This window comes from Netta rufina (genome assembly GCF_964035555.1).
Source record: "Netta rufina genome assembly, chromosome: 19".
Lineage (NCBI taxonomy): Eukaryota > Metazoa > Chordata > Aves > Anseriformes > Anatidae > Netta > Netta rufina.
In genome coordinates, this window is record NC_140143.1 from 33293 (window position 1) to 58985 (window position 25693).

Consider the following 25693-nt stretch of genomic DNA (forward strand, 5'->3'; position numbering starts at 1 on the left):
CACCTGCAAATGCAACCTGGAGCACTCTGTAGAGGACAAAAACTCCTAAGTGAAGCACCACAAAATTAATAGCTATTATTTTAAATAAGTTGATGCTTAAAAGTGATCTTCAGAATCATTTGCAGAAGGAAGCCCTTTTCCATTTTAGAAGTGGTCAAACTGAGTCATTGCAAAAGCAGTCCCCTTGCAGACATCAAATTCTGTCTGCCTGACAGCTCACTCTTTCCTGTTATTTTTTCTCTGTAAGCACACTGCATTTGTATAGCTATGTGAGCATGTGCAAATGGAACCCAATTTCCAAATCTGGGCATTAAAGGTGTTTTTTTCTAAGCTTTTTTTTCTCACATCCACAGTTATAGACAACCAAATAAATATTTATTCACTATATTTGCAACTGTTTACTAGAAAAGCATAAAATAAATCTAGGTATAAATGTACATATAACATTAAAGTGCATTAACAGGAAATAAAATGTCGTCTTACTTGCACAAAACTGAAGTGTACTCCCATAATCCCCAAGAAAACAGTAGCAGAGAGACAGACAGGCATACATAAATCAGTACTTACTATCTAAAATCTAAGAGTTTGCATGCTCCTGAAAACCCTCTGTTTATGATTGCCTACAAAATTTAAAATTTTCTTTGGCAGGTAACAAAGGTACATATATGAGTGTACTCGGGAATTTAATTTTTAAGTTTGAGCGCTTGATTTTTGGAATCTTTTCATTTCTTCTTAGAGAATGATGTTACATCACCTAACACTTTGTTTGGGTGGGATTTAATACTAACAAGCACAAGAACTGTCCAGTCTTTCATACTATCTCAATTCTCAGCTTAAGGGAACTAGGTGCTATAGCAGCTGGTACTACTGAAGACTTGCTGTAATGTATATAAGGACAAAAAAAAAATAGACTGCGATTTTAAACAGAAAGCTCCATGACTTCAAGATTTTTAGTTCAGCAGGGATCTTGTGGGTTCTGATCAAGATCTTTTATTGAGAAGTAACAATAACAATAAAAAGTAAACTTACGTTTGTGTGGGAGGAGGAATAAAATAGTTTCAACAATGGATTGCTCATTGTCCCGTAAACAGATCTCTTTTCCACTCTACTTTGTATTCTGCATGTTTGATACATACATACATACGTGCTCACCTGTTGATATATTCTGTGTTACAGGCATGTATACGCACACCCTCTTTTTGTATTAAGAAATTATGGGCCTAAGATCCATTATATGATCAAGCATAGAATATTTTAACCATAATTCCTAAAGCTCACAATTTATAGAATATACAGAGATCTAAAAAACATTTAGCATTATGCTAGCCTGTGCATTAAGAGACCGTTCGTTAGTTTCAGATAAATAATCTGTGAAAATAGTTTTTCATCTGTTTTGTATTATACTAGTTAGATATTTTTTCATCTCGGATTTCAGTTGTTTCTCTTACAGACTTCTTAAATAGATTCCAGAACTATATGTAAAAAAAAAATTATATATGTACCAGTAGCAGATGCAAGAGCAACTTAGCATGTTGCTGAAATGTTTGGTAATTCAGTTGTACAGTTACCTGCCTTTCAACCTTTCTTTTCAGTTTTCAAGTCTCAAAATTTTTAATAGGTGAAGGATGAACAAAGGTTCATCTACATCTATGTTGCACAGCACTATTCTGTTTGTGCCTCCAAGCAATTACTCTCTTCAGCAATGCTTTCTGACTCCGACCACCCCCATTCTCAAAATAAATGAAAGAGCACGTCTCACAAACTGCACATATGGGATTTGCATCTCTACGGAGTTGAGATTAAAGAAGTACTGTACCAAAAATACCTGGATGGGTTTAAAAGCAATTCTTTGTGCATTTATAAGCAGAATAAAATTAATGAGAAGCAGGCTAATCTTGCCAAGAGAAAGGGATTCAGATACAATCTTCTCCTTCTGTATGTAAGTTTCTAGCTGTTGTTCTTAGGTAGCACTAGGAGTCTAATGAATTGGTGCTTTTATTTTTTTATTTTTTTTATATCGGGGGGGAGGAGGAGCTCAATATAGAGGCCTTTGTGGCCGTGGCTGTAGAAGCAGTTGGATACATGCTTTTCAGGGATCTTGTTGAAATGTTTTTCCCTTGTCTTAATAGCTCCCTCATCTGCCCCAGTCATGTAAAAGTGTAACTTAACATTTCTGGTTTCCATCTTAACGGTGAAGTTACCTACGGAAAATGAAACATAGTCCATGAAGTCAGTATAAGCCAAAATTTTATAGAAGTTAAAATCTGAATCTAGAATAACAGAATATCCTGATTTGGAAGGGACTACAAGGATCATCACGTCCCAATTCCTGCAGAATGTATTTAAAATTATCAAACCCTAAGGTCACAGAAACAACTATTTAGTTCCATGATAACAGTATAGCAAAGAAATTAGGTGATCAAAACCCATAATAGGACAAAAATGACTATTTCAGAATCTGCATTCACATTTGGAAGGTTTCTAGTTTTTACATTTTGAAATGGAATGCGAAACTTAAATCTGCAAGCTGTATTGGGCCTTATTGTATCATCTGAAACAGGCTTTGTGGTTTCCATTTTCCTCTTGCCCTTTGACATGGTGACCTTCTGGGGCTAGCAGAGTAGTATTCCAAGTGCTGATTTAATCTTTGGCAAACTGGAACTAAGTTGTATGACTAAATTCTGATGACTTGGACATGCCAGTGCAATTTCTGCTGATAAATAGGAAATACATTTAAAAAAAAAAAAAAAAGTTTTAACGTCCTATATTTACTATAAACCTTTTAGTTCAGTACAGCATCCATTTCCATTTAAGATCAGTCCAAAGGGGGCGGACGGGAGAGGAGAACATGATCCTAAGATTTCAATTTCTGTGCAAATTTGTCCTAACAATGCAAAACCATTTTGAAAAAATTAACAGAGTGGAAGCTGGTATGCAAAATAAATTAGGGAATGGTTAATGGTTTGGGGCCTTCCTTAGTTTTACTCTGTGTTTCTGCTAAAATGATAAAAGTATGAGACAACTAATGATGTTACTTTGTTATGCAGGGATACAGAGGTTTAGGGATTAGTATCTTACATATTTTAATTAATAAGAGATGTGGAACATCAAAGCCAATGTTCCTGCTATTAAGAAGAAAAATTGAATCCATTACAAGTAAGCTTGTTTTGAAGAGTGTTACTGCAGTCGCAAATCCTACAGAGCTTTTTATAAACATATCTGAAAGTTGGGTTGAAGTAGCATGATTTTGTAGATTACATTTCTTCTATGTATTTGGTTGGGGGGAAAAAAAAGTGGAAAATGTAGAATGCCTTCCTTTTACCTTTCTTCCCAATCCAAAGTCTTGACAATGAATCTTTTCTCTTTCAAATCTGCTGTCACTACCTTGTCCGATCTCTTTGTGTTTCCTCTTCATGCATTGTTAGAGTTTTAAGGACTGTGCAGCCTCCCTGTGCTGTTTGTGCAATGAACAAGTAGTAGAGCAGACCCCATTCTTGATGGGCTCCTATGCAGTGCTGTCATAAATGTGATCAACAATTGCACGATGTTTCCTCAAACAACAAGAATGGCACCCTGAACTTCTACAGATTAAGCAAAAGGATAGAGAAGTGGGATAAAAATAAAATAATAAAAGTTAAAAAAAAAAAATGTTAAGTCCTTCTTATGTTGCTAACATTGCATTTCAAAGATAGCTAACATGTTTCAAAGCAGTCTCAACCTTTTCCCTCAGTTAACAAACGTATATCTATCTTGTTATATGTGATCTGGACGCTTAAAATGTTTCTTTTATATACAAAATGGATACTCTTTCAGAAGAGCCTAGAAAACCTAATTTCCATCTTCTGGATATTACTTGTAATATTTTCAAATGTTACAGGGAAACTGTACTGAAAACTATACGTGAATGGAGGTTAACTTTGCTTATTGTCTGTTGGGATTGAATCTGCTTGTTTTATTTTTCTTTCAGCATTAGCTAGGAATATCACTTGCGTAATCTGCTGAAGACAGTATTCAGCAATGTACCTTTCTGCGTACAGTTTCCAGATGATAATTACAAAGATTACATATTTAGACAAAACTTAGAGAAATATGCTGGAATAAATCAAAGTAACAGATATAAAAATTATATTAGGGTTGAGCCAATTAATCTGAAAATCTAAAAAAGTAAGAAATTCAAAGACCTAATGGAGACCTTTTAAGTTCCTGAGATTTTTCTCCATCTCAAACTCTTTCTCCTTCACAAAGAGCACGTCAAGGGAAGTTACATTTAGCTGCACAACACAGCAATTTCATCCATATTGTCTGAAAGCATACATATAGTGCCACTTTTTTTAAGATATATCCTTCCTACATCTCTTACAAGTGAACAGTTTCTGGTGATGCATAGCAAGATTCTACTTGTGTTTATAAAAGCCTTTTAGTTTACATAAAAAGTATAACCACACCGTTTCACCTTTTACCGATAAAGCTAATTTTCTGATAACAGGTTGTCTAATAAAACAGCTCTCAGAGAGACTTCATCAGCTGACTGTCCTCCAGTTAATAAAGCAGATGGCCCAGCCCTAAACTAGTTCTATTTCTAAAATAAATAGCATTGAAAATCTTTGACTCTCTTCTAAAGACTTTGTCAATTTTCTGCCACACTCACACACAGGTTTCTGGGTTAGTTACAACTTCGCCATTTTTTTCAGGCTCATCTTTTAGAAACTGTTCCACTTCAATAGAGTCCACCTTGGCATCTTCAGGAGTTTTGTCTTCAGATTTGTTTAGTTCCTCTCTTTCTGCTGCTGCTTCTTTTGTATGTGGTTCTTCTGATTTTTTCTTAATGCAGAAGAAATTTCCCAAGGCCAATACAAGTGCTGAGGTGGTAACTTCAATTCCAGCAATAATAAAAACAAACATGTACCTCCGTGTTACATCCAAGAGTTTTCCTAAAAAAGACAATATTCCAGATAAATGACAAAAGTGATTATATTGCAAAGATTTTTTCTCTGCATTTTAAAAATTTAAATGTCTCCTGCCTAGAAGTACCATAACTATAACCAAGTTTTTGAAATAGCACTTTAACAACCTCATAACAAAATATTTTTCACACACACAGTATCATGCAATTCAGCTGAAATAAAACCAGCATAGTCTTCATATGCAGGAGATGAGACAAGTGTCACGTATTTCAGATCAAAATCCATGGCCAGAATCTGTACGGTCAGCTTCCTCTCCCACCTTCCTTTCTACGCAGGCAGTGCAAATGTCTGTGGAGTCAAATGGCCTGCTAAAATGCAAGTTTCATTTAATAGGCAGCCTGGAGTAACTGACTGCTTCTGATCCTTTAGCCAGATTTTCACAAGACTGGGTGAAGGTGAAAAAAGGGGAGAAAGGATGTGAAGAAAGTTTCCCTTTAAACCTGAAGATCAGAGGAAGCAAAGCACAGTACTGTTTTTTCCATAAAGGATTCTGTCACAACAAAGACAATAGGTGGTTTTCAGTGTCTGTTGTAAACACTAAACATTCTGTGACACTGAAGTGTTGTTATTTGCAGTACAGTGTCTGTTAAACTTATGTACTTTAATAATGAAGTTGTGATTTTGGATTCAAATTATGGTAAAATAATATTTTGCAATGTTCCCTTATTCTTGGGTTGTGAAACGTGCAGCAGAAGCAGTCAATCTACCTTCCTGAGGTTTTCTCCTTGTAAGTTTTTTTCCTCTTCATCTTCTGAAGCTTTTCCTCCTTCAAATCTACCATGGTTATACAGAATCTATCCTAGTACTTTCCAACAAAAATTGACAGGTTTCACACTCAATTCCAAATCCAAAGAGGTCTGAACTTCATCAAATTTATTCACTCTGTGTGAAACTCATCTCATACAATGCCATCTAATAAGAGTTCCAGTTCATGCTTAGAGGGAAGAAAGAGCAGCATCTCCAGATGGCAATTTAACCAATCCTGAAGTAGATCCAAGAAGGATCATTCCGCTCTGTTTTGGAATGTTTCTGATTGCAGCTGCAGAAAGTTGTGTTAGCATGTGCAAACATGAGTAAAATATGCACTTCTTGAGTGCCTCATTTTGTCTTTTTTCTCCTTTATCATACAATTTGTATAAATAGATGTAACAAATTATTTTGAATGCTGGAATTGAATACGTACCTGCTGATGGTGGGCCAATTAGAACAGCCATAGCTTCTGCCAGGAGCACTAAACCAATAGCACTGGAAAACTTCTGGGTACCAACAATAGCCATGAGAACTTCAAACTGAAGAGCACCTACCATTCCATAAGAAATGCCAAAGAAAATGCAAAAGACCACCAGGCCACCATAATCAACAGACATAGAACCCATGAGATCTGTAAAGCCATTAAAAATCATAGCAAAACTGAAGAGGTAGACACAGCGTGGTCTAACCCACTTGAGACCAGCTACCATTCCACAAATAGGCCGAGCAAAAATATCAATGAATCCCAGAATAGTCAGAAGAAATGCTGCTTTGGTGTCCTGATACCCTAAATCCTTGGCATAACTCACAACAAAAACTGGGGGAACAAAGAGTCCAAGCACCATGATAGATGCTGCTAGTGTGTAGATTACAAAGCCACCATCTTTAAATACACTGAAATCCAGAAGTTTTTTCTTTGCTTTCTTCTCAGCAGGTTCTTTGGTAGCATCAGACTTTTTGGGTGGCTCCAAAGGTCTCATTAGTGCTCCACATACACAACAGTTGAGCAGCATCCCACCCAGTATAAGGAATCCTCCTCTCCAACCGTACTCATGTTGAAGTATCTGCCCCAATGGTGAAAGGGCACAAAGAAACACTGGGCTCCCAGCAGCGGACAGCCCATTGGCTAAGGGCCGACGTTTATCAAAGTAACGGTTTAACATGATGAGTGAAGGCTGAAAGTTAAGTGCCAGACCCAAACCTGTAATAGAATGTACAAAAAAAAAAAATCAATATTGCCCTCCAATATTGCTTTAAAAAAATTAATTGCATGGTTTCTGATTCATAGTGTAAGATTGCTTTTTCTTCAACTGGACAAAAGAATTCCCAGGTAACATTTGTAAGAGAATTTCACCCCTATTCCTCTTATACTCTACAGTTTCACTTCACTGATAACAGCAGTGGCTATTAAACATACCAGAAAAGATAATATTCATTTAAAATAATTTAAAAAAATGCAAATTTATCTTCTGTCTTTATAAAAGCCCATGTAGATGATCCCAATAGTTTAGACATTTGTCATTTATATGAAACTTCAGCCTAAAGCAAACATACTAGTTGTCATTTTCAATCATGCACATTACTTACCAGTAATCACACCTGCAGTTAGATAGATCTGAACGATGCTTGTGCAGAAGGAGGCTATCACCATTCCCATTGATGCAAAAAGGCCACCCACCAGCATGACAGGGCGACAGCCAAAGCGATTGACACATACGCTACAGAGTGGACCTAGGCAAGAAGACCAAGTTACAGTTGTTAAGATAAACCAATTTTTGCAGTTGATTTCATGTCAGTTCACATTTCTTTCCTTACTTTGCCCACACTGAGGCCAATCCAGGAGGTTGTGCCTTTCTCTAGAGTCAAATACTTCATCTTTTCCATTTACAGTGTCGTGCAATTTTTCTTTTCCATCATCTTTAGTTATGGAGCCTTTAGTTACGAAGTTACAGAGATTTAATTTTATATGGAAGCTGTATGTGCCTAAATAATTTCTGGATTTATGTGCTTGACAATAATTCTTGGAATGCCTTACTTGTACACAAGTAATGACACACCATCGTGATTCACACTGCGAATCACCGTATTATTTACAAACACTGTATGATGCAACAATGGTTCAAAACCAGAGAACTACCTACCTGTTCCATAAAGCATGGCCAATAAAATGGAGGAAATCCAAGCAGTGTCACTATATCCAATACCAAATTCACGGATAAGTTCTTTGAAGAAAACACTAACTGCTTTAGGAAAGGCATAGGAGAATCCTGTGATGATAAAACAGCCAAAAAGGACAGCCCAGCCCCAGCCTCCATCGGGGGCTTTAACACCAGATGGACCATCATCAGCTACTACAGCTCCCATGACAAAGCTCAAGAGTGTTCCCTAAGAAACAAGAAACAGTCATTTTACAAAAGAACATTTTACAAGAATCAGTTTACAGACATTGGGGGCCGTTATCTACCCAAAATAGGCAGAACCTATACTACAATTAAAGTTACAAACAAGATATCAGACTATTTTTAACAGAAATCTTGAAGATGCAGTGCTTTTTAACTATTCCTCGTTAAGGCTTACTAATCTACAAAAAATGACACAAAAATGAGACAGTAGAATTTTTAATGAACATCCCTTCACAGCTCTCCCAAAATCAAGCCTGTGTTTCAACTGAACCACCATTTCATAAAAAAAAAAACAGAGCCATTACAGCAGTTCAGTGATGTATTCAACTTTCATAAATATGTAACTACTGCGTTAAAGTCTGTCATTTTTGTCACAAGACCTTTTACATGAAACGCTTGGACTATTCACTTAGAAGACCTGGATGCAAAATCCCAGCGCATCACAAGTGTTTTGTATAACACTGGACAAATGGATTTTCTGAGGTCAACAATACAGCCTTGATGCACAGGTATCTTGAAAAGACAGACATCTCTTGGTAATTTTCATGAGCTATTAATTTCCACACATGAAGTAAGCACCTAAGCTAGAGTACAATGAAAATCAGTATGGGCAGTTTTTGTGGAAGATCAGAGTTAGTAGCTTCATCAATGTTTGGTTTTACTGTGTGCCTGATGGCAATGCTTTCTACTGTTGTTATTACAGTATCAGTTTAATTTTCTAATATTTTATTTACTGAATCTTATCTTTTACACCTTCTATCTGTAGCCACAAGCTCCTTAATAAATAATTTTTTTTTCTTGTGAGACTTTTATGTGCTACACAGAAATGCCACAAAGCTTTAAAAGAGGAAAAAAAATACTGAAGAGGCAGAGTGTTATTGTTAAGTGAAGACATCAGAGAGATGATATTAGGTATCACATCAATTAAGTTTCTGTAAGGTATCCTTATTACAGAAGACTTGACTTGTAAAGTGAAACTTCAGAAAAATTATATATAAAATCTTGTGTGAATAAAACGTGGCAATTTCTTTAAAGGACAATTAATACTCCTGTTGGCTCAATGTTCTTCTATAGCACTACCTAAAAGAGGAATGCAAGCACAGTTGCACATCAGAGAGGATGTTCATCACCAAAGAATGCTTCTGCTTTGAGAAACACAGGTCTGCCTAATGGTCGATATGCGCTAGGAATTATGTGAATTATGTGACCCAAAGAGTAAAGTACATCCACACAATCTCAGTGGCAGGTGGCTTTTGAGCCAAATCACCCTCAAAAGCTATTCGGCAGCACGCTTGTTCCTTCCAGAAAAGAACTGCCAAAGCTTCTCAGAGTTTCTCCAGGGGAGCAGGAAGCTAATTCGGCAGCCGGCACACCGCAAACTCGGCCCGGAGGAAGGCCCGGGTCCTTCCCACTCTGGCTCCACTAGGCTACTAGTCTCCGAGCAGGGAATGCGCGGAGCCGCTTCCTCCCTGGCGCCTCGCGGGTCGGGCCGGGCCTGTCGGGGCGCTTCCCCGGCTGGGGCCCTATCCCTGGCCACGGACCGCTGGCGGTGGCACAGGGCGGCGCCCGCGGGGCGGGCCCAGCTGCCGCGACCCCGCGTGACCCCGCCGCTGCGACGTGCGGTGTCGCGAGCCTCCACGGCAGCCCGCGCGCCGGAGGCCGCCGCACTGAGACGTGAAGGACGTGACTGGGCGGGCGTGCGGGCGGGGCGCCTCCCGTAATTGCAGCAGACGCAGCCGACCGCGCCACCCGGGGACGGCGCTCCGCCCTGCCGTGCGCCTTCCCTGCCGCGCAGCGGGAACGTGCGGGCAGGGTTGACGCAGGGCTCCTGTGCAGTGCTCGCAGCCCGCGGAGCCCCGTTCGCTCGGGACAGGTAGAAATACCCTCCTCACCGGCCGCTCGCGTGCTCTTCCGCGCCTAGCAGAGCAGGTTACGCGGTAAGCGAAGCATTTTGTTCCAGCTGGCCGACATGACTTACCAGCCCTGCCTGATGCAAGACAAACAAGCTCTAAGATGGTTTTGTTTTCTGTTATGGTGAAAAGGCCAGACTTGCAGACATAAGGGAACATGTACTACTCCCAGCATTTCATAAAAATAAGGCTATGGGAAACGATAGCATCCATTTACTTTTCTTTTCATTGTATGACTAAGAATCACCATAAAACAACATACCAGACCCTCAGATGCCACCTTGTACGCACTCATACATTAGTCTTGGTCTTTTAGTTTAATCCATGCATCGCTCATGTTAACACATCAGAATTAAAAGACCACTAACCTTAGCTAAACGAACCACATCTCTAAATACAGAGCAGGAAATTCACTTCATCCTGTTCCTTTCATCGTGTTGTAGAGTGGCTTACTAGGCTTGACTGTATTTACTTTCTGAAGAACTAAAAAGTAGCAGTGAGGTTCCTCTGTAAGGTTGTGCAAACTAGGGCCAGCACCGGAGGAGATGGGCTCATGGTTGATTTGCACAATTTTTTTTCTTACAATTTTGCTTCCAGTGCTTGGTATGGGGATATTGCCTTCCGCTTCTTGAGGCTACTAGGTAACTACTGCAAAAGATTGCTTTTCTTTTTGTATTTGCTAGTTCAGCCCTGTTTAGAAGCAAAGGATCACATTTAGCTCTCTGATGGTGAGTTTTAGGATCTAAACAAACAGACGTGATAGAATTGCCAGTATTTATTCCAGATTCCTTCCATTATAAATGGAATGGAACTGCCCAGAAAAGCTGTGGATGCCCCATCCCTGGAAGTATTTAAGGACAGGTTGGATGGGGTTTAAGCAACCTGGTCAGGTGGAAGATGTCCCTGCCTGTGGCAGGGGAATTGAAATTTGATGATCTTTAAGGTCCCTTCCAACCCTATCCATTCTATGATTCTATGATAAATGAGTTCTTCCTTTGGTAATGTGTGAAACAAAGGGAGCAAGTGTAGTTAAATCTCTGTTTTCATGCTGTTGCCGTGGGAACTAATACAGTCTCTGAAGGAAATATGAGGTGATTGTAGGTAGCATGGTCAGGGGTGGGTTTGGTGTGACAATGCATGTAGTGCATATATAGAAAGACATTTGTTTTATAAAGAGTAGCAGCTAGAAATGGCAAGAATTAATATTAGCGTGTAACCAACTTTACACGGTACTTTATGGTCAGCAGTGTGAGTGAGAAGGACACTTGTGAGTCTGTAGGCTGACCCATGTAGCTTGAGAACTTCTCCAGAACACATTGAACTAGGACAGATTTGCTAGAAATCTTGCCTAGGAATTCAAGGCTAGATAGAAATAAATAATGATGATGAAAGAGAAAACATGAACTTCCATGTAGGAGTCCCAGTTCAGACTGGAACCCCACTAGGCTGAGAGATGTACAATCACAAAAGGCAGTCCAAGCTGAGCAAGGTAGAGATCCTTGTTTAGTTTCTTATCCATGGAATGAAAGCAATAACGATTCTCTCTTTATAGGGTGTTGTGAGGGCAGTGGGTTGCCCTGCATCCCAACTGCCATTGGCCAGACTGCACTGTCTGGGCATTGAGCAGAGCTGGTGCCAGCTGGAGCCCTGCTCCGGCTGCTGCAAAACATCACTGCCTCTGGCTTCCTCCTTCAGCATCTGGGTCACACCTGGGAGCGTAGAGCTACTGGCTCCAGTGCGTGAGCAGTGCTCCACCAGTGGCTCATGAGGCACCCACAAGATGGGCTTTGTTCCTGCCATCACTGGCTTCAGGCTGGTACTAGGATTCAAAGGTCTCCACATTCAGCCTTTCCTCCTCAATCCCTTTGCTACTACTGCTCAACTTTCATTTCAGTGTAGAGCCTGGGGGCTTACATTCCTGAGTTCCCATTGTCACAACAGTGGCAATTCAAATCTGCCAAAGCAAGCAAAGCACAGTCTGAGGGATTGTCCCCTGTAAGGACATTGCCACAGCCCCGGACATTAGGACATTAATGCTGTTACTCGGCTCTGTGAACGCTCTGAAAACGGTTGGTTAGGCAACTGGGCACTGAGCCTCGCAGCTGCCTCTCTAGAAAGTGTGCCCACAGCAGCAGGGAGCGCCCCGCAGGCGTCTTCTCGGCTTCAGGCTGTGCAGCTCTGTGCCTGCCCCAGTGCACAGCGCCTGTCACCATCGTGCTCCCAGCCCCTCCTCACACACAGAGGGGGCAGTCACCTCCCCTCTATGCCGGACCCTGCCTCTGTTGGGAAATAGCACTTTTTTGCTCGTAATCCACACAGAAAGGTCTTTGACTTGCCTTACTCTAAATGCTTCTGCACAGGGGAAAGAAGGGGAAAAAAAAAAAAAATGCAAACAGCAGATTGAGTGGCAGCAATACGGCTTCCTCACCAGTGCAGAACACTGGCACCGGCACTGCTAGAAACAGCGGAAACATGCTTGGAAACACACTCTCTTGGATGGTAGAGTTAAGTGCTTTTTGGATAAAGCAGTTGGTAAACTGTTTAGTTTAGGATGTCATAGGGTGAAGTCTTGTATTGTTTTGCAATATTTATTTCTGAGGGAGTGGAAGTTTGTTAAGGTGTGGCACTCAGCAGTTTAAAAGGTAAAACAGAATCTGTTACTACAGTACACCTGTTGTGGTTCAGTTAGAAGTATAACTCAAGGGAAATTATAAAGATATTAAGGTGACATATTGTGAATGAAGTGTGAAGTCACATATATTGATATATGATGCCATGTTACGCAGCTGCACTGTCCAAAGTGATTGTGTAACAGGATACCTATGGGCCAGCTGATCTTTCCCCAATACATTCAGCTACATTTGCTAGCCCAGCTTGAGATACAATGCACATGCATGCGAGCACCTTATATATCAGACCAGTCCCATGATATTCCACAAAAATAAGCATGTAGGTACTGCTGGTGATGGGACTGAATCATTAATTAGTATTTATCTATCCTTATCAGTTTTTGTTTTTACACAAAGTAATTTCTCTACAGTAAACAACTGGAAAGCCAAATTGCAAAAGCACCACAATTGCAGGGCTGAAATTAATTCTCATGATACACGAAGAATGAAATTTAATACTGTAACTCCTCTTTTTGAAAGCATACTGAAAGGAACTGGATAATTCAAATACAACCTAAGTCACGTTTGTCATTGCTTCTGTGCACACAGAAAGGACGTGTCGTCTGGTCTCAAGGTCCCTCTGTGATGCTGACAGAAACAAATTTGCACTTATGGTAATAGGTGTGGTATAAAAACAAACAAACAACATTGGTTTCATAAAAATAAGCCCAATTCTCAGAAACTGAACATTTGATATAGAGACAATAATTGCTGAGGTCAATGATGCTATTGTTACAGAACTAGTGTATTTGTCTCAAAGGTGGTACCCAAGAAGAGTGAACTGTTCGTTACAAGTTGTGTTTGTAATTAAGGAAAATATTTATCTTGAGATTAAAAGAGATATTTTTTTCTTGGTAAGAAGAAAGTCACAATAATAATTAATCTTTCATTTTCAAGTTATTATGCAGATCCATGACATTTTTGCTTTTAGACCACCATAAGCTGGGGGTACTTGCTGGTAACATGCTCATTAAGGAAAAAAAAGGCTATAATATAAGCTGATTTTCCCCAGATAATATAAAGAAAACAATTCTAACATGTTCATTATAAAAACAAACAAACAAACTTAACTTCCCCTGCAGAACAGTTTACCCTGATAATATAGTGGACACTGATCACCATTCTTTGTACAAATAAACCTGCAGCGGGAATCCACTGTGTCATTCTAGTGTGCTAGTAACTCATGATGTGTGTTAGTGTAGCACTGAAGCAACAGCAAAATGGTTTGAGGCTAAGTGGGAACAGGAGACTGATTAATAATAAGCGTTGGTATAGAACACCACCAGCAAGTATAAACAGCACTGAATTACTTGTTTATCCCAGGAGTTTGGAGAGTGAGATAGGAGAATAGTGAAAGCTGGCAAGCCCTTAAGAGAAGCAAATGCAGCACAACCAGAAAACTGATAAAACAAAGAAGACCAAACTGGGAGAATGAAAATCATGGGGAGCCCTACTGGGGAGGACAGGAGGTCAGGGAAGGCATTGGCAAATATGATAATGCTTTTGTAGGGAGTGGGAATTACAGCAGTCTTTGGAAATGGATGTTTGATTAAAATGGCTGGCATTTAAGCAGATAAGCCACAAGTAGTGCGCTACTGTGTCAGACAGGGGCCTGTCAAGATGCTTTGTAGGAAGTACCTAAGCATGAGTTACAATAAATAAATTGAATTAAAATATGTGCATCACTGATTGAGAACAGGTCCCCTCGCGCCGGGGAGAACCGAGAGCGGGAGCCGGCGCCCCGCCGCGGGGTCCCCCAGTCCCGCGCGGGGAGCCCGGCGGAGCGGGGGCAGAGCGCACCGTGCCCACCGCCCCAGCGGGCCCCCGCGCAGCCGCGGGACGAGGGATGCAGCGGCGCCGCCCGCGCCGCGATCGCACAAAGCTTCGCGCACGCCGAGCACTGCCCGAGTGGCACCAGGCGGAGGCGCGCCCGTCTCCCGCCCGTGCTCCGGAGAGGGCTCGCCCGGCTCGGACCCCCGCGCTCCCCACGCTGCCCGCGGCGCCCGGCCCCTCGCATCCAAGCGATCGGCAGCATCGCGCGCGGCGAGCTCCACCTCGGTACCTGAGTCACGTCCCGCGCCTCGGCGTGGGGATGCCCTGAGCGCGCCGGACCGCTGCCCGCTCACCCCGTGCGCCCGCGCTGACCCGTCCCAGCCCGTCTGCGCCCCGCCGGCTGCGGAGCGCTTCGGCGAGGCAGGACGCGTCTGCTCGCCCCTCCCCTGCCGGAGCGGGGCCGCCCGGGTCCTAGCGCCGCCACGTGCCCCCTTTCCCGCCGCTACGGGCCAGCCGGCGCAGAGCCGGCGCAGGGGCTCCGCGGCCGCGTGCAGCCCGGCTCAGCGGCCCGCCGGGGCGGCTGGAAGGGCGCCCGCTCGAAGCGGAGCCTCCGCGGGCGCCTGGGGCCGCGCAGGCCGTCGCGCAGGGCACCGGCACCGGCACGAGCTTTCTGAGGCACTCGCGGGGCGCCACGCGGGGCTGAATCCAGCCAGCATGGGATGTTGCCCTAGCTACCCAAAGGAGCCATGGGCTTTCATGAACAAATCGGCCTCTGTAGCTGAGGTTTGTTCTGTGCTGCCATTTCTGTTTTCCACGGAGCGATCACAGTTCCTTTGTTGTTTCTTCACATAAGAAGGACTTCTATGAGCTTCCTTCCTTTTTAAATTCAGGTGGAGTGATCTGTCTTTGTTGATCTGCTGTGGCTCTCCTGATATTCATACAAATGTTGAATTATAAAACTGAGTGTGTGTAAAACTGTGAACAACTGCTATGTTCAGCAGCCATGCAAGTTGTGGTGGGTTCTTGAAGTGTAGCACAGAAAGTAGCATTCCTTGGGCTAGGTGCTCCATTTTGTAGAGCACTTAACAGCACACAATCCAGTCCATGTTTTTATCATTTTAGCAGTCAGGCTTACAAAGAGGAAAAAGTGGCTGAAGGATTGTTACTGATTGTAGGAATAATAGAAATAACATAGTGTAATAGGAATCAAGTAGCTGACATTAGGACAAAGCTTCATTTTTGTTAAGCGTAGGTCTTCCTATGGCAAATTTCCTTCCTTAACACCTAAACTGTAGAGATGTGTCTGTGTCATAACATTTTTGATTGACAGTTTACTAATTGTTTACTATTCCATTCGAACTGCACTCTTTGCTGTTCCCTTTGTAGGTAAGTCCTAAATATTACCTTCAAAGTGCCTGTAAATATTTTTTCTTACTAAGCTTTCATAGATATTTTATTTTTGAGGCTATGTTTTCTCATTTACACTTGAATTTAACATGTTATATTAATTACAGATTTCTACTGCAATGTTTTTAAGAATGTTAACAATAACATTGAATGTTTCAAACAGTTTCAGATACCGCTAACTGCACTGTGTGGGCATACATCTCTGCCTTTGCTTCAGAAGGTACATGCAGCAGACCATGTACAAAGAGCCCTTGTAAGATCTTTACTGCAGAAAGACCAGTAATATTTGGAGTGGAGGTTTCAACAATTTTTAGTTTGTTTCTAAAGCAAGTATGAAAATAAAGGCCTTTTTATTACTTTCAAGATGCATTTGAGGAACATGAACTGTACCTACAAAGATGTGCATAGTCTTAAAAATAAGAACCCACAGTTATTGTACAGATAGACATGGAAATCATATTCTCCTAACCTGGATGAAACTGGAATTTAAGTGTTTCCCAAATACACATGTTGTTTAGTAGCAGCACCCAAATTTCAGAGATACTGGGGATCAAAAGGTCCTCTAGAGTCCCTTGCAAGCTGGGCCACTTTTATTTAGAAGATCATCTTTAAAATGTTAGTTTTGGTTTATATATTTTTTCTTACATTTACTGTTTGTCAAGTAGTATTCCCTACACCAAAAACATTCCTTGTGGTTCCAAGCCACATGTAAATGTTGCTATTTTGCAATACACTGATGGGGCCAAAGACTTGTACTTAGAAGCTGTGTCTCAGAGGTGGCTGAAATCTGCCTTGTGGCTATATCTTCCCGAACTCACTAGTGTTTGGTAAGATCAGAAAGTCTGGTTCTCCATTCTAAATTCCTGTTAATTTTTGTTATAAAAGAAAATGCTTCCTTTCATTTCTGTCTGTGAAACCAGGACGTCTTCTGCATTTATTTTAGGGGTGTATGGCTTTCTACCCTGATGCGAAACTCCATGTTGTGTAGACTGTAATCTTTTTTGACTCACTGTTAAGATTAAGATTGACCAATTCTAAACAGTATTGAATTAGTAGAAGCTGCCAGTCACTCATTTGGGGAACCAACGTGCATTACTTGTGTGACTAGGAGCTATCTGAAGATACCTTGGAGAAGATGACAGCTAATCTGAACGAAGGGGGGGAAGGGGAGAAGGAAGTGTTGCAAAAGATAACACAGTTGATAGGCGGAGCAACCCCAGGGTAAGAAAAGGAGTACGCCAAAATGGTATATGGATTTAAGCATTCACCTACTATATATTGATTCCGATGAATGCTTTGAGAGGCCCAGTGCAAAGTGTAAGTTATGTTTGGACTTGCAGTGTAATTTTTGTATGCTCAGAAGATTTTGAAGATGATTTGAGGCCAGATTTCACTGTGTATTTTAAACCAGAGGTGATTTATGTAAACAAATTAACAGAATCCCTTTATTAAGTTAGTGTTTTGATATTATATGTAGATACACTTCGTGTAGCTAAATGAAACATAGTTTAATTCAAAAGACCAGTTATTAGTTCTGATTCTAATTTTCAATAATAGCTACCAGTGGAAATAACTTATCCTTTACTTAGGTGATGTGGGGTCAGGATTATTTTTTTTTCTCCGATGCCCTAAGAAAACAGAAGTAAGAGCTACTGAAAATGTTCTACTTTCTAAAAATTAGCATACTTCAGGTATAATTACAATTCATGCAACATTCAGGTTTCTGAAAGGTCTCTCACCTGGCAAAGCATTTTGTATAATCCAGAAGCATGAGAGAAAAAAAGAAAGCATTACAGGAAGTTTGCCTCGTGACTTCCAGACAAGCAAGTCATCTAGAGTGACTAAGAGAAAATCACACTTTACGGCCAGTTCATGCATTACATCTTCCTCAGTGTCACGTAGATGATGTACTCTGTTTTAATTGATTGATACATTTGTGAATAATGAAGTGGCTTGGTAGCAGAACATACTTATCTGTGCTGCATAACCTATAGTTTCAGTTTGCCCAAGCTTGGGTTTTACAAGCTTTTTGAAGCTTTTCAAGCAATGCACAGGGAGTTAGGAGAGAATGGAAAGCTTGCTCTCTGTCAACTCCTGTTTCAAACAGCTGTGCCCACAATAGGCTGAGGTGCTCTTTCCTGATCTGGAGTAGGGAGAAATTGTTTAATACTAATGAATGAAACAGGAAGACATGCGAACAGCTAAATGGTATTTGGGACTATGACACAAGTGTTGGCTGTGTGTTGGAAGAAGTGGGTATTATTAAAAGAGGCTGGAATTAAAAAGGAGTGTGTGCTTACTCGCACAACGTGAAGGAAGGACTGCTGTATGATAACAGGGAAGATGCTAGAAAAAAATTATGGTACTAGGCGGCTGGGAGCGAATGCTACGAGAGAAACCGATTAGCACTGGTTTATTGAGCAAGAAGGGGCGGGGGGGAGCGAGGGGAACCGACTGGCGGTACTGAACAAGGCTGGAGCAGGCGGCAGCTCGCGGCTGACGGCCGCGGGGCCAGCGGTGGGCGGGCGGGGCCGCGGCCGGCGGAGCGCGGACTGGGTACGAGCCCTGCTCGCCAGAGGCCCGCCCGCGGCTAACGCTGGGACGGACGTCAGGGGCGGCGGTTCCCATGGTGACGCCCCCCCCACCGGGCAGGCGGGGCCCACCACGGTTCCCATAGAGACACGGCCTACAGCCGCGAGCAGGAGGACGGGTGGGTTGGCGTTGGTAGGAGCCAAGCTGTGCCCGGGTTACTCCGCGTGCGCCATCGGAAGGCGTATCGTCCGCGCGTCTTCTGCTTGTCCTTCAGGGCTGCCACGCGGCACCCGTGCGTCTTGTGCCCCCTCTCTCATCGGGGACCTGTCTTTCTGCTCTCCCTGCCACGAAGTGCCCTCTATCTGCTGCCTTTGAGTCCCAAGCATTATCTTCTGTTATGCTCTGCTCTTCTCTACTGCCTTCTTTCAGGGTACTCGACCTCGGTAGTCTGCCTGCCATCTGCATGTGCTTTTCTGCCTTGGAGCGCTAGACTCAAGACTCTCTGAGCCACCTATGGGACCTCTCACTCCTCATTCCACAATCTGCTTTCCGCCTGCTGGCTTTCCCCAAGGCAATGTTTTCATTCTCTCTTGCTTAATTCTGTCTTTTTCTCCCTCTCCACACTTAAAGCGCCCCTCAGAGTACTTGGTCCTTGGCTTGCCAGTAGCTTTCCTTTCTTCCATCCGTGTATCAGTCTCTTCCTGTCGTTCCTGAGAATACTTGCTCTAGGGATACAGTGTTAGTGCTTCTTGTAATGTGTAACCTTTTATTTATCTTCCTGGATACTCTTTAGCGTATGCGCCTGTTTCCTAGTCTCAGGGGTAATTGTTTCTTACAGTCATACTTTGTCTTTTATTTATGCAGTCCCTTGTGCCTTCTATTCTTCTGCTTGTCCTAATAGCAGAGCCTGACATCAGGCAGTCATGAACCCCCATAGTACAGCCCATCACATATTTTGCCAGCTGTGTCCCTGTTTATTACCAGACATTCCAGGTTTCTTTTACATGTTACTGGTCCTTAACCTATCCTCCAGTTTCTGCTATATTTTGTCTGCTCTGATAAGATTGTATAATGCATGATGTATGTTTGCTGTTTTATATGACTGACCTTACTTGGAAGGTAAATAGCAGAAGAGTTACTAACAGTGAAGAGAGAAACAGCACAGAAGTGATACTAACTTGTATCACTAACCGTAGTATTTTTTTTCTTGGAACTGCATCCATATGGTGTGTGTTTGTTTTTTTTTGTTTTGCCTTGCAACAGTGATAGGGCACAGAACGACTTAACACTGTAGCTGCACATATGTGGCCTGTGCTACTTGAACATCTTCCTGTGACTTGCAGCACATAGTGAAACATCTGTGATAAAATTCAGGTGGTCTTGTCTTGTTTTGTTTTGTTTCTTACTGCTTCATCAAGGAAAACAGTTGCGACTAGACAGAGACACATAATGGTTACAGGCTATGTGGGAGTGTCTCACTTTTGTTAGTAGTTTTGAAAAGAATCCAAGCAATACTACCGTATTAGCTCTACCAGTCTGTTATGCATATCTTATTCTTGGTGCAATGTGCAATATGTTACAAGGATAGCAAGGAACAGAGAATAAAGTACGTATTCTTTGTACCTTGAACAAAATGTGAAGGATTTAAATCTATTTTACAAGTAGGGGTTGTATGGAAGTCTGAAGGTTACCATAGGATCATTTAAGCTGGAAAAGTTCTTACCTGTTGTACTGTATTGTTCTTCAACATCACCTTGCTCTCTTTATTTAGTTGAAAAGTAGCTAGCTTAAATGTAGCATCTAATCTTGTATCACTGAAGTAGCATTTTATTAGTAACGATAGTGAAATCTCCACTGAATCAGATATGCTAGCTGCATTTGATTTTGTCTGATTGACCACCAAGCCATAATTTTTCTTTGGTAAAAGAGGCTGATATAAATTCCGTTAGGCCTATATGTGGAGCAACAGGAGTACCTATCAAACTGCTCTTTATGGATATGCTTAAAGTAAGTTATTGGATTTTAATGGGTATCTCTGCAGTTGATGTTGTATGGCTAAGCTGTTTTTGTTGTAAGATGTAGTGTCATATCTATGCTGCTTCCTTCGTTTAATGTCATTAGATGTATTTTTACTGTTCTTCTCTTGACTGTCAGACATCCAGGTGATCTATGCGAGTTATACTTAAAATTGCACTGTGATTTCCCTGAAAATTCTACCCCCAGAAGCATTCAAGGCCAGGTTACATGAATCTTTGAACAACCTGGTCTGGTAGAAGGTGCCATGCCCATGGCAGGGGGGTTCCATTCTGACTCTGATTTCTGATATGGTCATTACTCAAGCTAAACTGCAGTTATAAATACAGCTGTTATTAATGGCAAAATACTCCCTTATCTCCTATTAAAATGCATTTCTTTTAAAAAAAAAAAAAAAAAAAAAGGTCTCTGGTGGAAAGCACATGTTTAAGGCTACTGACGTCTTTCAGTTTAAGGCAGTAAGCAGAGATGGGCATAGATCCTGATAGGACTCTGTCTGTGGGTCATATTGCAATAACAGCAACCTTTCATCTTATTCATATTTTTCTATGAAGCTGGTGATTCTCATGTTAAATGTAACATGCATCCACTTCAGAGTACCCCATTCAATTTACAAGTGCCATTAATTCAAGGAAGTTAGGTGCTGTTGGGAAGGAAGTATATTTTTTAGAGACAAGCTACTTTTATGGGAAACGTACACGTTTTAATTTTGAGATGGTTGTAGTAATAGTACTAGTAATAGTTGTAGTAATAGAAAAAGTATTATTGTTCTTAACCATTTCTTCCCAAAAAAGTAAAGTGACTTAAGTTTGATAATTCTGAGGATTTAATAATCTGGAGATGTGGTTTTATTTTTGATTCTTTACACAAAGGTAATGTCTAATAACGTATTGCTAAGGTTAGCTAATGCATCATGTGTAGTTTTTTTTACATAGCTTTTACAAAAGTGTTTTGATACGTTATTTGGTTTAGACTGAGCATAGTTTCTTTCAGTGTTGCTAGAGTTCAGAAAGCGTACCATAGGTGTATCTTATCTTTAATGTATTTATGTAGCATTGCATGTAACAGGCAAAAAGGCTCATGCATATCCACTTCTATGTGTTTTACAAAAAAAAAAAAAAATCTATTTCTGCTTACCCAAATGAAGAAGATACTACTTATACTATTTTGTATACTGTAGCATAATTTGAAGATTACTAACAAAAAGCATAATATGAACAGAACACTTAATTTGATTTTGATTGCCTTAAAAATAAATGGGAATTCTATGCCAGCAGAATTAGGACCAGTAGACTGTTGTCTTCTAGCAGTGTTTGTTGTTCTATTATTCAGTGTGCCTGAGAAAATCAAGCTTTTTTTTTTTTTTTTTTTTTAATGCTTATCACTTTCAGCTAGCAGAGACTCATTATTTGAACATGGAGAATTAATTTCTTTAGTTCATCTGTGAGGAAAAATTAGGTTAAAATTGTGCCAAGCTTTACCATAGAGATACTGCATCACGTTTGCTGATCTGGAAATCTCTTTCATTTAAGAAGATTAAAAAGCCACTGTTTCAAAGGCACAGTTGTCTGATTTGTACTCTGCAACCCTGTTCTTATTCAGATGGGATTATCTGGAACTACTGACACAATAATATAGTGTGGCGAGAAGCTGCAATGACTCCAGAGATTTGTGATTTTTTTTTTTTTAATCAGAGCAGAGATTTATTTATTAAAGTAAAAATCAGCCATTATATATATAGTACTTCTTGAAATAATAATAGCTTCTCTTCTGCTGAGTTTATCGTTATATGTAAGGCAAATGTGGAGAACAAACAATAGGAAGAGATGGAAGTGAAGCAGATAGTTACACCAGAAAAGAGCACTACTTCTATGTTGTTTACTTGCTTTTTAAGTTTAAAGATGTGGTTAACATGTTACTGAAATAAAGCTATTTCCCCATATCTGTTGTACTTTCTGAAAAGTGACTTAACTGAGAACAGAACAGGAGGTTTGTAATTGATGAGTAAAGTATCATTGGGAAGGAGACACAGGAAGTATATTAAGATAATAGTGTCAAGAAAAGACTAATGGGACACAGCAGTTAATATTGTTAGTGAATGGAAAGATCTAATCCTAGTAGTCAAGTATTTTGATTTGACTTGACATAAATGTCTTCAAGAAAAGAGAAATGTATGCAGTTAACAGCTCTTCTTTTGGCGCTAGACTGCTCTTAGGTTCTTGATAGAAAGCATGCCTTTGAGTGACTTAATTATTTCATGCCTCTGTTTTCCATCTGTATAAAGGCAAAAATTATATTTTCACACCCCAAAATGTAGTGGCATTTAGTAATTAGTAAAAGAGAGCTACATGACTGCCAGTTCCCTTGTCAAAAGAATATGCTGCAAGATGTCATAAAGCGACTGCAAGACATGCATGAAAATTTTAACAAACTAAAAGATTTTGTCTATAACCTAAGAACTTTAGAAGAGAGAGATGAAGGGTTAGAACTCTATGATGTCACATTCACTCATCTGAAAATTTCTGAAAATGCTAAGCAGGCAGAGATTAGTGATCTTAGAATACAGCTGGATACACTGAAGGAAATGCTTGTCAATGAAAGAAGAAAAAGACAAATACTATCAACAAAACCTTGAAGAGCATCAGTTAGAGCTGGAACAATTTTGCAGGTGAGATGCACATCATCTTGAGTGCCATCACATGGCACATGCAGGACAACCTTGTGATTAAACCCAGTCAACATAGGTGGATGAAAGGCAGATCCTGCTTGACTAACCTGAACTCCTTCTAGGATACAACACTGTACTTGGTGGATGAGGGAAAGGCTGTGGATGTTGTTTTCTTGAACTTCAGCAAAGCATTTGATACCATTTCCCATGCATTCCCCTGGAGAAAATGGTTGCTCATGGCTTGGGTGGATGTACTGTTGGCTGGGTAAAAAACTGTGGATGGCCAGGTTGAAATAGTCATTGTGCATGGAGATTAATCAAGGTGATGGCTGGTCGCGAGAGGTGTTGCCCAGGGGTCAGTACTGTGGGCAATTTTGTTTAATATTTTTATCAGTGATCTTAATTTATCAATGATGATCCATCCCTGGAGGCTTTCAAGGCTAGGTTGGATGGGGCCTAGGCCAACCCGATCTAGTGGGTGGCATTCCTGCCTGTGGCAGGGGTTTTGGAGTTAGATGATCTTTAAGGTCCCTTCCAACCCAAGCTGTTCTATGATGATTCTGTGGTCCTTGATGAAAGGATCAAGTGCATCCTCAGTGAGTTTGCAGACAACACCAAGTTGTACAGAAGTGCTGATCTGCTTGAGGGTAGAAAGGCTCTGCAGAGGGATCTGGATAGGCTAGATTGATCGGCTACATCCAGTTGCATGGTATTCAACAAGGCTAAGTGCCAGGTGCTGTACTTGGCATAACAACCCAAGGCAAAGAAATAGGCTCAGGGAAGAGTGGCAGAAAAGCTCCCTGGCAGAAAAGGACCTGGTGGTACTTGTCAACAGCCAGCTGAAAATGAGCCAGCAGTGTGCCCAGGTGGCCAAGAAGGTCAATGGCATCCTGGCTTGCATCAGAAATAGTATGGCTAGCAGGACCAGGGAAGTGACTGTTCCTTCCTATTCAGCGCTGGTGAGACTGCATCTAAAGTACAGTGTTCGGTTCTGGTCCCGTCACTACAAGAAAGATATTGAGTTGATAGAATGCGTCCAGAGAAGAGCAACGAAGCTGGTGAAGGGACTTAGAAACAAGACATATGAGGAGCAGCTGAGGGAACTGGGGTTTAGTCTGCAGAAAAGGAGGCTGAGGGGAGACTTCATCACCCTCTGTAACTGAAAGGAGGGTGTCAGTCTCTTTTCTCAGGTTGCCAGTGATAGGATGCAAGGAAATGGCCTCAAGTTGTACCAGAGGAGGTTTAAACTGGAAATCAGGAAGAATTTTGTCAAGGGAAGGACGGTTAGGCAATGGAATGGTCTGCCCGTGGAAAAGGAGTTCCAATCCATGGAGGTACTTGAGACATATGGGTGTGGACATGGTTTACTTGTGGACCTGGTAGTGTTAGGTTGTTGGTTGGGCTTGATGATCTTAAGGGTCTCTTCCAACCTAAAAGATTCTATGTGATATCCTTAGAATGGTATGCAGGAAAAGGGAAATTTAGTTCCTCTAAGACAAAACTTGCATTGGGTTAATGCAGTAACATTGTTCATACAGTAGAGAGCACTCTGACTATGGAGATAAGGTTGCCTATTCTGACAGAGGGATGCTTAGAGCATGAACAGAGTGAAGGCTAACGGAAGTGACCCTGGCTATTTTTACACCTCCTATACCTTGAGTTCTACCAGTGACTTATTCAGTTTATAGCAATGGGTTAGAGACAGTGTAGCATTAAGTGAAAATTAGCATGCTTTCCCTATGGAAAGTGTGCTTTCCCTAGGACAGCATGTCCCTACATAAGGGATATGTGTTGGGGAGCTGGCATGATTATAGGGGAGACATTGCGGAGAGCAGAAAAGGATTTGTCAGAAGAGAACACTTTTTCCTTGGGGATTGGTTTTGTAATTCATTATTATGACACCAGAATTTAATTTGTAACAATCATATAGTTCACATGTGATGTTTGATTTCTTGGGTAACTTCTTGTTCTTATGCTCATAGCAGTAAGCAAAATACTTGACCAAATTAAGACAAGAAAAAAACTTGCTGGACACTAGCTAGATCAGATACTGACAGGTCTGTAGATGTGTTACTAAGGAGCTGGGATAGCAATAGCTGTTAAATTAGACCTTTAATCAGAACCAAAGATATGGCTTTCTTTTTGAGCAGTGAAACATCTCATATTCCAGAAAGGGAAGGAAGTGATTGATACTGAACAAGACTTTCAAAGATGAATTATATTGTGAATGTATGTATGGATAAGGCTTCAAATGTTTGCAAGTGAAGTTAGAAATGTTCTACCATGCACAGTGATATAACTGTTGGGAACAGCAGACTTAAACAGAACTTGTCCTAACACAGCCTCCTCTGCCTGTCCTGCATGGTATGGTGCTGACCTTTTCTGTATGACAGGAACTTCTGTGTTTTCATTGTAGCCATAGTCTAAAATATCCTACCAGTAGCTGTCTGGAGAAGTCATTATGATTAGAGTCTAGAAACTAGAAAGACAGAAATATGACTTTTTTTTTTTTCTTTTTCCTTTGCTTGCTTACTTACAATATATAAAGATTTATATATTGTACAACATATGTAATAAACTTTTA

General features: G+C 41.1%; 2 protein-coding genes across 2 annotated transcripts in view; one reads left to right on the forward strand and one right to left on the reverse strand.

The window, feature by feature from the left end:
* Positions 1-300: 300 nt before the first annotated feature.
* Positions 301-14836, reverse strand: SLC16A3 (solute carrier family 16 member 3). Its single transcript, XM_084298245.1, has 5 exons — positions 14758-14836; positions 7856-8099; positions 7302-7445; positions 6148-6915; positions 301-4931 (listed from the first exon to the last, which is right to left on the reverse strand). The coding sequence occupies exons 2-5, from the start codon at positions 8076-8078 to the stop codon at positions 4645-4647; spliced, it is 1422 nt and encodes a 473-aa protein (XP_084154371.1). The 5' UTR covers positions 8079-8099; positions 14758-14836; the 3' UTR covers positions 301-4644.
* The window catches only part of CCDC57 (coiled-coil domain containing 57), a gene marked incomplete at both ends in the record, with an annotated part of 39749 nt that continues 23620 nt past the window's right edge, over positions 9565-25693 (forward strand). Inside the window, 6 exons of the mRNA XM_084298689.1 lie at positions 9565-9833; positions 10624-10667; positions 14395-15251; positions 15855-15885; positions 16039-16095; positions 18528-18585. Of these exons, the coding sequence (XP_084154815.1) occupies positions 9565-9833; positions 10624-10667; positions 14395-15251; positions 15855-15885; positions 16039-16095; positions 18528-18585 (1316 nt within the window). The remainder of the gene's footprint in view (positions 9834-10623; positions 10668-14394; positions 15252-15854; positions 15886-16038; positions 16096-18527; positions 18586-25693) is intronic.